At 46.4% G+C, this 13659-nt stretch overlaps 1 protein-coding gene across 1 annotated transcript in view; it reads left to right on the forward strand.

The window, feature by feature from the left end:
- Positions 1–1893: 1893 nt before the first annotated feature.
- Pdilt (protein disulfide isomerase like, testis expressed) overlaps positions 1894–13659 on the forward strand; it is a 31999-nt gene continuing 20233 nt past the window's right edge. The window contains exons 1-3 of the mRNA XM_048460523.3: positions 1894–2107; positions 6992–7191; positions 11224–11430. Coding sequence (XP_048316480.3) covers positions 6999–7191; positions 11224–11430 — 400 coding nt within the window. The 5' untranslated portion in view covers positions 1894–2107; positions 6992–6998. The remainder of the gene's footprint in view (positions 2108–6991; positions 7192–11223; positions 11431–13659) is intronic.

Here is a 13659-nt window from a genome sequence, read left to right on the forward strand (position 1 = left end):
CGGCCTCCCCACTGTGATCCGTTTGTGCATAGCACTGCTGCACGCCTGTGTCTTCCTGCCTAAGCATTCCTTCTCCACAAGTGCTTCTCAACCTTCCTAGTGCTGCGACCCTTTAATACAGTTCCTCGTGGTGTGGTGACCCCGACCATACAAGTATTTTATTGCTACTTCCTAACTGTAATTTTGCTACTGTTATGAATGTAAATATCTGATATGCAAGCTATCTGAGATGAGACACCTCCCCGGGGGTTGAGAACCATTTTTCTGCTTGATTTCCTGCCACAAGACTCTCCCTCAGCCATACTTCCCCACATCTCCTTGGACTACCATTCCTTGCTAGCTTTTCCTTTCTAGGACAGCCCCCTTCTAACTCTGTATGCTTTTAGTTAACTCCCTGCGTTTATCCCTTCTCACATGAACTCCATGTTGCTGTAGCTGCGGGATCCTCTGCACCCCCCGTATCCCCGCACTTAGAACAGTTCTGCGTTTGGGGGAGCTCATGATTACTTGTGGAGTTCACAAGCAGCAAATGCAAAGATTCATTCAATAGTTTTTCACCGCCAGACACTGTGCTGGGGCTTTCCATGAACGATAGCTACAATTTGATTTCTGACACCGTAGGTATGAAAAGGTGTATTTGGCTTTTGTTTCTAGAATAAAATCTAACCTGGTGAAGTTCCCAAACCCCAGCACAGGGAGACCTCAGAGCATCTTTCTTAACACTAGAAGTGGGTGAAGGGTTGTCATGGAGAAAATGCTCAGCCTTACACACTAACGGTACCTAACACTAATGGTGCCATGCTCCCCGTCTCATTTGTTGGTCAGGTCAACCTGGCCCATTTCCACCAGCCTAGCTTCTCTTTCTCCCAACATAAATCGGCCACAGATTCTTTACTGGGCCCTAAGCAATAGACTCACTCCTGAATTTACAGCAATTTCTAGAGATATGATCTTCACGCCCAGGAATATGACAAGTGAGCTATCTTCAGGTGATATAATCTCAATATCTCTATTTCTATCAGTATTTGATAAGAGCTAAGGCAGCAGAGAGCCGAAGACTGAAAACTCTGGCAATAACAGTGATGTACCAATAACACAAAGAGCTTTTATTTAACAAACATCTGCTGGGTGCCTCGCATGTGCTAGACAAAGGAAATGTGTGTAATTTAGGAGGTGATCAATTCGGGTGAGGCTGTTATCATGTTATACAAAGTAATTGGGAAAGGCCTAACTGGGAAAGTGACATTTCATTTGACTCGAAGACGCCAAGAGACTGAGTCTTGAGTATTCCTGAGCTCTCTGACTGGGGAGAGCGCAAGCACAAAGGCCCTGGTGTAGGAACACGGGCATCGTATTTGAGGAAGAAGAGGTTGATGTGGCTGGAGGACAGCCAAGGGAAGGGTGTGGCTCAGTGGTAGGCTAAGAGGTAGAGTATTTGCCAAGCATGTGCAAAGCCCTGGCCTTGATCCCCAGTACTTCAGAAGGGGAGGGGAAAGAAGGGGAGGAGAGGGTAGGGGAGGACTTAAAGACCGCAGAGGATGCTGATGCCTTCAGTACACTCAACTGCTCATTTTGCACCTTTTTGTTTAACCCTTTCCACACCCAACAAATTCCATATCATTGAAGAGTGGAAGAAGCCACGCCTCAGGAATTGTAAACTACGTGTTTAAGGTCACACTGGTTAGGGCAGTGCTGGGACTCAGTCTCCAATCGGTACACATCCAGATCCCTACAATCGACTTTTAGTCCCTCAGAACTCTGGTCCCTGGTGTTCTTGGGTACATTCATTTAGCAGGGCTATTCTGCCAGGCTCCTCTTACTCAACAATGGCCCATTCTTCTCCAACCCCTCAGCGTGGTTCTCTAGAACCCCAGAACTCAGAACATTGTTCCAGGGACAGCTGTGGCTTCCATGTGCTTAACTAGGAACTTCATTTCTGCCCCTGGATTTCTTGGGAACACCCATTAGCAGACAGGTCCTGTTCTCATCACAAAGGGAAGCTTGAGGTCTGCGCTTCAGACCCCCACATCCCTTCTGAGGTGCCACAGAGCTGACTGCCCCAGTTCAGCGTGGCCCAACAGCCTGAGAGTAACCCCGCTCCTTCCAGGTATGAGCTTGCTCTGATTGACAGGTGTCCTGCCTTCTGTTTAAGATGACTACGCATTAGGGTCCGTGCAATATTTTTATAGGTTCACCGTAACCCTACCCCAGACCTACTAAATCAGAACCTGCTGGGTTTGAATAAGAATGACCCATATAGCCTCATAGATTTGAATGCTTAGTCACCAAGGAGTGGTGCTGTTCGAAAGGATTAGGAGATGTGGCCTTGGTGGAGGATGTGTGTCACTGGGAGTGGTCTTTGAGATTTCAAAAGCCTAGGCCAGGTCCAGCGATTCTATCTCTTCCTGCTGGCTGTGGATCCTAGTGTAGAACTCTCAACTTCTCCAGCACCATGTCTACCTGTGTGCTGTCATGCTCTCTGCCGTGATGATAATGGACTAAACTTCTAAAACCGTAAGCAAGCCCCAACTAAATGTTTCCTTTCTAAGAGTTACAGTGGCCATAGTGTTTCTTCACAGTAATAGAAAACACAACTAAAATAGAAGTTGGTACCAGGGACTGGGGTATTGTTGTGACAGGCCTAACCGTGTTGATTGTTGGCTGAATGTCACCTTCAGGACTTTGGATTAGGAAATCAATTGAATACTTTATGTGGAGCTTAATGGGCCATCCTAGTAGGAGCATGGAAGACAGTGTTTCTGAAGGTGATCTGGAATACAAGGGCTCAATTCAGGAAGTTTCAGAGGGGAAGAATATTTGTAAATGGTCTAAAGTCTGTTCTTGTGATATTTTGGTGAAGAATATGGTTGCCTTTTGCCCTTGTCCAAAAAAAAAATCTGCCTGAAGCTAAATTGAAGAGTTTTAGATCAATGACACTGGCAGAGGAGATTTCAAAACAGCTTAGTATTGACTGTGTCACATGGTTACTAGTGGTCAATCTTTTGCAGATCTGTAATGAAAAGGGGCAAGCTGAGCAAGAAAAAATACAAAATGTACAATTTGAGGAGGAAGGGAACATCAGGTATTGTGATGGAGAGGAGTCCCATGTTTAAGGGGATAAACAGATAAAGAAATGGAATAAAGGGAGTGGTGATTCCAGGGCAGGATCCCAATCAGCTAAGCTTCCAAGTTGTGAAAAGGAATTGCAGAACAACTTAAGCAATGAAGGAAACCATAGAAAACAGAAAGCTGATGAAAATGTTTGAATGAGTGGGCTAAGTTCCAGTCCCATTAAGTAGCAGAATTTGACAGCTCTGGCCATGTGGTTCTATCTGTAGAGTCAAGAATAGAAGAAAGGAGCTGTGGAACCTCCCTCTGAGACTAGGGAAAGCTGCTGACCCAGGCATGTGTTAGGGAGTGTGGTGTCTCTTCATGGAAACTTAGAGAGGCCATTGTGTGAAGCTGTGAAGGTAAAGCCTGGATTGTGTTAGATATCCCAAGATGCTGGAAATGCCAGAGTTGTTTGATACCACCCACGAAGAGCTGATAACAGGGAGTGGAACCAGCACAAGAGAGAGACGTGTGTTGCAGTCAACAAAGCTGAAAGGAGTTGGAGATCTGAAGAGCTCTTTGATATCATACATGGAGATGCAGAATTGGAACTTTTCCCAACTGGTTTTTGGTTTTATTTGGCCCAGTATTTCCTCATTTTACTTATTTTCCACCTATTGGAATGGTATTATATATTTTGTGTATTTTGTGTTGGAAGTGTATGATCTGCTTTTTTAAATTTTGATTTTACAGGAAGTCACAGTTAAAAAATTGCCAAGAGTCTCAAATGGGACTTTGAACTTTGGACCTTTAAACAGTGTTGAGACTGTTAGTAACCATGGACACTTTTGAAGTTGGACTGAATGTGTTTGCATTATGATATAGCTACAACTCTATGGGGGACCAGGAATTGGAATGTGGGGGTTGAATTAGAATGGCTCCCATAGACTCATATTTAAATGCTTAGTCATTAAAGAGTGGAACTATTTGAAAGGATTAGGTGGTGTGGCCTTGTTAGAGGAAATGTGTCACTGGGGAAGCAGAATTTGAGATTTCAGAAGCCCAAGCAGTCCCAGAGTCTTCTTGCTGCCTGCGAATTAAGATGTAGAACTCTCAGCTACTTCTCCAACACCTTGCTTGCTTGCATGCCAACATACTCTCCACCATGATGATAATGGGTTAAACCTCTGAACCTGTTCCAATTAAATACTTTTATAAGAGTTGCTGTGGTCGTGGTGTCTCTTCAAAACAATAGGACACTGACTAAGATAGTGAGTTTGTCTTACCAGCTACTATGGTCTGTTCTCCATGTTGTAGACCCAGGGATCTGGAAGCAGACACAGAGCACTTTACTTGCCTTCAGTAAGGTAGAAAGTGAGGAATAACACTTGAGGTTGTCTCTCTGACCTTCACATACAAATGGTAGCTTGCACACACCCACACATTCACAGGAATATGTGTACATACTATATACACACACAGTATACATACAAACAAGATTAGCACAGACACTGAGATCAACAATTTATAAATGGGACCTCCTGAAACTGAAAAGCTTTTGTAAGGCAAATGACACTGTCAAAAAAAAATAAAACAACAGCCTCTAGAATGGGAAAAGATCTTTGCCAACCCCACATCTGATAGAAGGCTAATCTCTAAAATATATAAAGAACTCAAGAAACTAGACATTAAAATACCAAATAATTGAATTAAAAATGGGGTACAGATCTAAACAGAAAATTCTCAACAGAAGAATCTCAAGTGGCCAAGATACACTTAAATTGCTAAACATCCTTAGCTACCAGGGAAATGCAAATCAAAATGACTTTGAGATATCATCTTACCCTTGTCAGACTGGCTAAGATCAAAAATACTAATAACAGCCTATTTTGAAGAGGGTGTGGAGTAAGGGGAACACTCCTCCACTGCTGGTGGGAGTGCAAACTTATACAGTCACTTTGGAAATCGACATGATGGTTTCTCAGAAAGTTGGAAATCAATCTACCTCAAGACCCAGTGATACCAATCTTGGGCATATGCCCAAAGGATTCCCAATCATACCACAAGGACACTGGCTCAACCGTGTTTGTAGCAGTGTTAGTCGTTCATAATAACCAGAACCTGGAAACAACCTAGATGCCCCCGAACTGAAGAATGGATCAAGAAAATGTGGTCAGGAATAAAAAGCAAAACAAAACAAAGAACATAAAACAAAAGCAAACAAGCCGACGGCATCAGGAAATTCTCAGGCAAATGGATGGAACTAGACAGAATTCATCCTGAATGAGGTAACCCAGGCCCAGAAGGACAAACACGGCATGTACTCACTCGTAAGTGGATATCAGCTGTAATGTAAAGGACAGCCAGGCTACAATTCACAAACCCAGAGAGGCTAGGTGACAAGGAAGGCCCAAAGAGGTACATGTGGATTTCCCTGGAAAGTGGAAATAAAAGAAATCTCCTGGGTAAACTGGGGGCAGACAATGTGGGGGAATGTGATAGGAAGGTTGTAACATGAGGGATTGGGTTGAGCAGGTTGGAAGTGGAACGGAGGCGGAGAGTAATGAAAGATATGTTTTGAATGGGGAGTGTTTTGTGGTTAGGGTTTGGCATTAAGGTGCCAGGGAAACTCCCAGGAATCCACAGGGATGACCCCTGCTGAGACTCCTCGCAACAGTGGAGAGGGTGCCTGAATTAGCCTTCTCCTGTAGTCAGATTGGTGACTACCCAAATTGTCATCAGAGAACCTTCATCCAGTAACTGATGGAAGCAGATGCAGAGATCCACAGCTAAGCACTTGGCTGAACTCCTAGAGTTCTGTCGAAGAGAGGGAGAAGGGATTTACTAGCCAGGGGGATCAAGGTCATGACAGGGGAACCCACAGAGACAGCTGACCCGAGCTCATGGGAGCTCCCAGACTCTGGACCAATAGCTAGGGAGCCTGAATGGGATCGATCTAGGCTCTTTGCATGCTTGTGACAGTTGTGTAACTTGGTCTGTTTGTGGGGCTCCTAGCAGCGAGATCAAGTGCCTGTCCTTGGCACTTGAGCTGACTTTTGGGAACCTAATCCCCATGCTGGCTCAGCATATCAGCAGGAGGAGGAGCTTGGTCCTGCTTCAACTTGATGTGCCATACTTTGTTGGCTTCCATGGGAGGCCTGCCCTTTCTGAACAGAGACGGAAGAGAGGGGGTAGTAGAAGGGAGATGAGGGGAAGGAACAGGAGGAGAGGAGGGTGGGGAAGCTGTGGTCGTGTGTAAAATAAATGAAAATTTAATAAAATAGAAAAGAGCATTGAGAACTCAAGAATATCTATAATCTGTGTTTGTTTAAAAATAATACATATAGGTATTTTCAACATTAGTGGGAATTCATTATCAGTGAGCAGTTTTCTCCATAGAGAAATAAATCTTTATTTACTTGACAATTTGTGTTGTTGTTGCTGTTTGCCTGTTTGAGATAGTATTGTACCATGTAGCTCAGGCTTGGGACTTACTATGTGGTCTAGTATGTTCTCTTGAGAACATTTCAAAGACCAAATGCAGTGTCTATTACAAGGCAGTGGGTTGGGCAGAGTTGGAGGAACAGGCAGCAGCATCAGTATCGATCAAGGCGGGTGTGGGAGGGGACCAGTCAGAGGCTCACTTTGGGATTCTGGAATGGGGCTCATCTCTGCAAAGTTCCCTTCACGTGGCTGGGAAAACAGTGGGCTCCAATGGGCTGTTTGATTCCAGGTTTTAGGAATGGGAGTTATTCTAGCTTCTCTTCTGCAGTCAGTGCCCAGTGGTCGAGGTTGGCCAAACAACCTTGTCTTTTGTTGTAGGGCTGCTACCATGCTGTGTGCTGCGTGCATTGCAGAATGCCATGAGTCCTGTATTTCCCCCCCAGGCATAAGGAAGGTTTAGGTCTGAGAACTCTGTTTCCTCTTCTGCCCCCTGCAGGCCAGTTATGGAACTGCTCTGGACGCCGCTGTTGCTGGTGGTTGTTTGCCTCTCTGAGGTCCTTGGCTCCCCAGAGACAGATGCTGGTGTTAACATTTCCCGGCCTGTGCACATCCTGGAGGACCAAAGCTTAATGGTGCTGACTCCCGCAGGCCTGACGCAGACACTGAATGAGACCCGCTTCCTAATGGTGATTTTCCGTGAGTATATCCAGCTCTGACGATGAAGGGCAATGCTTGTCTCATTGATGGGGGGGATGACAAGAGTCCTACATGTTATCCAATGCATAGAAAGACACAAAAATACTGTTGGCACTGGCAGCCGGGGAAAGGTCTGTCCTCATAAGAATGCAAAGCTCTGTGCACTCAGCTGTTTTTGTCACAGTGGGAGACCAAGTTCATCTCTCTCCTTTAACCCTCGACCTCTGACCTGCACCCTTAGCTCCTGCTTTTACATTTTTAGTTACTCCAATAGCAACCAATGTGTACAAGTCAAAGTATCCGAACACCTCCCTTGACGCCAGCTGAGATTTCGTTGTCTAAAAGAGGCTCTAAATAAAACTCATTATGTTCCCATCATTGATTCTGTCAATACACAATTGAATTCAAAATGAGTTTTTGAAATCTGGTAGGCCTTCTAAAGTGGCCTTTGGGAAAACCATTTTGGGGAAGGATTATAAACTTTCCCTCAGGTAAATCTTTCTTTTTTTTTTTATGGGAAAGTTGTCAGGGGCCTCTCAGTGACTCTCAAATCATTGGCCAGTTTCTTATCTTTCTGATGACTCCAGAAGTAAGGTTGATGCTCAGCAGGACCTTTCTTTCTCAGGTCTGAGTCTAAAACAAGCCTTAGTATTTGGGATTTGGTTCTGACCGTCCGTTTCTTCTAACGTCCTGTGTGCCCTGATGATGCCATCAAGCACTCCATTCCAAAGTTAGAAACCTCAAGGTCATCCCCAAATTCGCTGTGACCTCATGGAATCCTGTGGGTTCTGCATCTCATACTCTGTGGTCCCCAGCTCTCTCCACACCCTGCGTCACTGCCTCTGTTCCATTCTCACCATTCCCCACCTGAGCCCCGAGGTAGGCTCCTCCGTGGATTCCAGGCTCCTTCCAATGTGCTCTCTGCCAAGCACTCAGAGAGATGGTTTCTGACAGCTCTAGTTGTCAGAATGGAATATTCTGGAATATTCTGGCTCAAGTCTCTAGGCCTTTCGTCACGCCCTTTGCCCTGTAGCATCCGTCCTTCACTTTTGCACTTGGATTGGGAGGTTTAAGCTTCTTGTTCGGACACTTCTTTCACTCCCATTTAGACTGGGTAAGAATCTTTTCAGGTCTCCTCCGCCTTCCTTCCAGTGGCCCTTGTCAGGTCATCTCAACAGCATTTCCTAACTCTCGCACTCCAGGGCACAAACCTTACCCTTGTCTTGATTCCCTAGATCTGACACTGTTGGGACACGGTAGGTCTCCACACATGTCAAGTGAATGAATGAATGATATGTTTTTTGGATCCTCATTTTTTTCTGTGGCAATTAACTTGAATAAGTCAAAGAGAGAAGGAAAGGCTACTTTTGGTAGAAAGTGACCAAGAAAAAATTCAGTAGTTGTCTTAGGGCCATTGGATGCTTTTCTCTAAAGCAAAGGTAGCAAGAATCTGTCTTGGGGTTACAGTAGATATTGAAGGTGATCATGATGAAGATGCTCGTTAGGACTGGGATAATTGTGATAGTGAGTGACGATGGAGGTAATATAGAGATGGTGATGATGATCGATTACTAATGGCAATGGTGATAATTGTCCAGGAGAGCCTTGATTACCAACTTGACTAAGCCTCAGTTGAGACATTGCTTAGGTAATGTTTTCTGTGGGCATGTCTAGGAGGTATTATATTAACTATTAATTGATACAGCAGCACTCAAACTACAGTGGAATGTATCGCCTTTCCTTGGACAGGTAGTCCTTGGTAAGCAGCATTTCTCTATGGTTTCGGACTTGGTTCCTGTTTGAATTCCTGCTCTAACTTCCCTCAGCGATGGATTATGACCCAGAAGTGCAAGGCAAATAAATTGTTTTTCTCCCAAGTGGCTTTTGGTCACAGTGTTTTGGTACAGCAGAACAAGAGTAACTAATGCAGAGTAGAGGCAATTCTAGAGATAGTGATGTCGATGGACAGGATGGTAATGATGATAGAGATTATGATGATGGGAATATTGAGAATGGTGTAGATGATGATGGTGGTCGTGATGGAGATGCTGATGGGGATTCTGACTGCTGTGATGAGGTGTTGGTGATGACAGTGGTCATGGTTTTAACTATGGTGGTGATGATTTTAGTGGGTATTTATCCAACACCTGCATTGCAGATATCGAACTCAGTACCACGGTTCCCGTCTTTCCCATTAGACAAGTCTCAAAAAGGTTAGATAAGCCCCCCTAGAGTCACACCACTGGTCTGAATTTAAAACCAAGTCTTCCACCGCTCAATCCATTCTGCACCCCTACCTTGATCTCCAGAAGATGAACTTATTTACTCCTAAGTATTGAGGGTTTGCTATGCCCCGATGTATTCTCGGCCCTGAGGAATGAGTGCTAAACCTTCTTGGAACTTACAGGCAGGAGAGGAGAGACAAGCGCTAAGCAGATCCAGAAGTGAAGTATGGGGTGTGTCGTGTGACTAAAAGTGCTATGGGTGGTGGGATGTGATAGACTTGTGAGAGTTCTCTGCTGTGGCAACACAGTCTCTCTCACCTCCTATGGCCATGGCAACACTGTCTCCCTTACCTCCTATGGCCATGGCAACATGGTCTCCCTCACCTCCTATGGCTGTGGCAACACGGTCTCCCTTACCTCCGTGTCAGACCCGTCCCCCCCAGGGCTCTGGGATGTGTATGGAGTCTCCAAATGCTCCACCATTGACAACCATTCCAATGCTTCTCTTGTCTGAACATATGCATTCATAAACTCAGCAACCATGGACCCAGCATGGCCAAGTCCACAAGGAAGCTTGGAGAAGCCACAGAGCAGAGTGACCAGCGAAGAGTCCAGAGCTGCTGCAGCTGGTGGAGGGGTATGCTGAGGGTGGTGATGGAGCAGACAGGAGAAGCATCGACCTGTGAGAAAAGCAGAAAGTCTTTCCTGAATGATCACTCCCAAGTCAGGTTCCATTGCTGAGCCAGTGACTGGCACCTGAGCCAGTGCCAGCTGTCCTGGGGCCCAACTTCCCTGGCTGTGCTTTACAAAACATACATCTGTCAGATGTGGCCAGGAGGTGACCAGTCAGGAGGTGACCTGCACTCTCTCCAAGTGCTCCAGATGGACAAGAGGTTTGGAAAGGATAGAGCATTCTGGTTTGAAAGCGAAACTGTCTCCCCCAGTCCTAACAGTCTACCGGTCTCAGACATGTGGCTGCAAAGACCTTCAGCCTAGCAATGCCATCAGAATTGCAGTTTCATCTCCTCCTACTCCAGCAGGATAACCCATCCCCCTGGCCAAGCTCCGTTCTCTGAGGCTGTTTTCAGCCCAGCTGTGTGAGCAACTAAAAATCCCAGAATAGCACACCCTTTAACAGAGAACCGGGGTCCCTTTAGCTACCTCTTCTCAGGGTGGTGGGGTCAGAGAGGAGAGTGAGCCTCCAGCGTACCCTACCCACCTGCTCCTCACACTTCACCTGCCTTTGCCTGAGAGAGTTCCCAGCCACAGCACGAGGGGTGCTTAGTTCCAAAATATTCCACCAGATGGTGCAAGTGAGCCACATCGCCTGGCCTTAATTGCTAACCCAAAAAATTTTTATACCATTAATAACAATAGCAATTAAAATGCATCATGTCCTTGTTATGTTTCAGGCATTGATCTAAGTGTTTTTACATGCCTAGTGAAAGTTAAAAAAAAAAACCAGAAGTTTTTCAGCCAGCTTGAGTATATCTTGTTATCAGGGCCTTGAGCAAGTGTATCGTTTTGCTGTGCCTCAATTCCACCATCTATAAAACTGTGATAATAATTGTAACCAATAGACTTGGTGCCTGTAAGCCCTTGTAACTGACTGCTAAATTAATTCCCTTTGATCCTGATAATCTCCCAAATTCTTCCATTTTACGACCCATTTGTCTCATCTTCTGTCAAATTTCTGAAACCCACTCTTGTGAACACAGGAAAATCCTGGGGCTCCCAGGACAAACAAAGACCAGAAAGGTAGAAGGAAGAGGGGTTCTGTAGTCTCTCTTTACACTGACTCTTTCAGATGATCCATCCTCGAAACAGTCCAGGAAGCTGGCCGAGGAGCTAGGCAGAGCCGCGGAGATCTTCGGCAAGGGCAAGAACGGCTTGGGCTTTGGCAAAGTGGACATCACGGTGCAGCTGGAGCTTAAGGAGGAGTTTGACATCAAGCAGGCCCCGGAGTTGAAGCTGTTTGTTGAGGGCAACAGGTCCAGCCCCACCAGCTGCAAAGGTAATGGTGGCCGGGGTGTAGGTTGGTTTCCTGCTCGTGGGAAAAGCCTGCTTGGCAGTTCAAGGCTGGATGTGGGAGGCTCCGATCCACATGGTCTCTCAGTGACCCAGGCTTCTTCCAGCTGTGGCTCCATCTTGCTTAACCCTAGAGCCACCTGCTCTTTCCCCAGGATCCAGATGCGGGAGCTCACCACGGGTAGCATGCGTGGCCGGAGAGTGCCAAATCACTCCTGTTTGCCATCCTCTGGCTGGAGTTCTGATCCAGGACCCCACACAAATGCAAGAGGGCTAAGAAACATAGCTCAGCTCTGTGTCTAGAAGGAAAATGGGACTTGGCCATCATTCGGTTGCTTCTACCACCACTTCTCAGCTAAGGGGGGACATGAGGCTCTTTCTATCTCCACTCTTCTGCTGTAGAGGGTTTTGACAGGGAAGCAATACTAGGCTAAAAGAGAGGTTGTAAGGGGCTGGGGACATAACTGGGACAGCAAAGTGCTTGCCAAGGACCTGTTTTGGCCCCCCCAGAACTCCTGGGGGAAATTGCCAGGCTTGGTGGTGCCTTCTTGCAACCCCAGAGCTGGGGAAGTGAAAATAGGCAGGTGACTGAGGCTAACAAGCCAGCAAGGATAGCTTATTTGGGAAGTTCTAGGCCAGCGAGAGGCCCCATTTGGAAAAGAAAAAAAGATGGTGCCTGCATAATACCCTATGGTTGATCTCTGGGGCTCTACAAGCACATACATGCACACATGCACATACATACAAAGAAACAAGCAAGAGGACTTGGGGTGATGGGGCAAAAGGTCGAGGTGGGGTGTCTATTACCATGATATTGAAGTTGTCTGTAGAATTACGTACCTTAGTATGTGACATGGCTGATTCTAGTTTTCAAGTGTAAACAATTATGGAACAGATGGATATGGACTGACAGATGGATGGGTGGGCTCACTGCTGGATGTTACAAAACTGGTGAAGCCCAAAGGAACCCAGTGGGCGGGGAAGCTAAGATGGCTCGGTGAGTGAAGGCATTTGCCGCCAAGACTGAACCTGAGTTCAGTTGCTATGACCCAGGTGGAAGCGGACAACCTATGCCTGAGAGTTGTTCTCTGGTCTGCACAGGCAAACTGTGGCATATGCCCTTGATAGTTAATTCATAAATAAATGTAACAAAAGAACCTAGCCCATCCTCTACGATGCCGATAGAATGGTCTCATGGTGTATGTGGTGGAATCAGAAAACAGGCTCTGCCTTTTACAGGCTTTGGCATTTCGGAAGCTCTCTTCTAAGCAGGGAGCGAGTGAGCACACAGAAAACCCAGGAACTAGATGAGCCAAGCAAAAGATGGAAAGCAGGTAGGGGTTTTAGCTTCAAGCAAACCTGATGGACTGTTGTTGCAGGAGCCAAGGGGTTAGAAAGAGACTCCCTGAGCAAGAAATGAAAGTACATTGCCCTGGATGCTCACAAGAGGGCGTGGGAGAGACACTGGGCACGCTGGCTGGGAAAGAGCTTTCCAGGGAGAACTTTATAGCACAGAGCAGGCAAGGGCTTCAATGCCCAGCAGTCCAAATGGAGGGTAACGTGTGCGAGTCAGTGGGGAGACTTGGCGAAAGAGAGATGGGGATCTGACTGCTAGGAATTCTGAGGAGTGATCTTCAAATATAGGGACCCATCTAGCCCAAGCAAGGGGCCCTGGACAATGTGTCCAACATTTGTTTATGGCGTGGCTCGGGTGCTGGCTTGCCCTTCCCTGTTGAAAGACAGCTGAGATCTGATTCTATCAAGAGTCGACAAGATGATTGTGTGGCAGCTTTTTACACCCTATGTGAGGTTGGCAGAGAAGATACTCCAGGACGTCTGAGTCTTGGTGGCAACGAGTGGCTGAGACCTCCTCTGCCCTGCAATCTCCTCTCCAGAGGAGTCTGCCCGCTCCCCAGCTGTGTTCGCACGGTATCTGTGCATAGCGATCGAGACTCACAGAATGCTATCTGCTGTTTATTGTTTTCTCAAAGCACCACAAGGGCAGGGGCTGGTCTGTCCTTGGGGTTCCAGTCTCTGCATTCAAACCCCCAGTTCCTGCCTCAGAAGCAGTCAGTCCCTCTTGTGCAGACTCAGTTTTCCCCAGTTGAAAACAGGGAACTGTAAAACTGTACCACCCCTGGCTGCGAGAAAATAAAGCAATGTGTGCAAGGCACAGGGTCCGACAGATCACTGCAGCAGGCACTGGCTTCCAGGT

Source organism: Myodes glareolus, chromosome 7, assembly GCF_982192425.1.
Source record: "Myodes glareolus chromosome 7, mMyoGla1.1, whole genome shotgun sequence".
Taxonomy (NCBI): Eukaryota; Metazoa; Chordata; class Mammalia; order Rodentia; family Cricetidae; genus Myodes; species Myodes glareolus.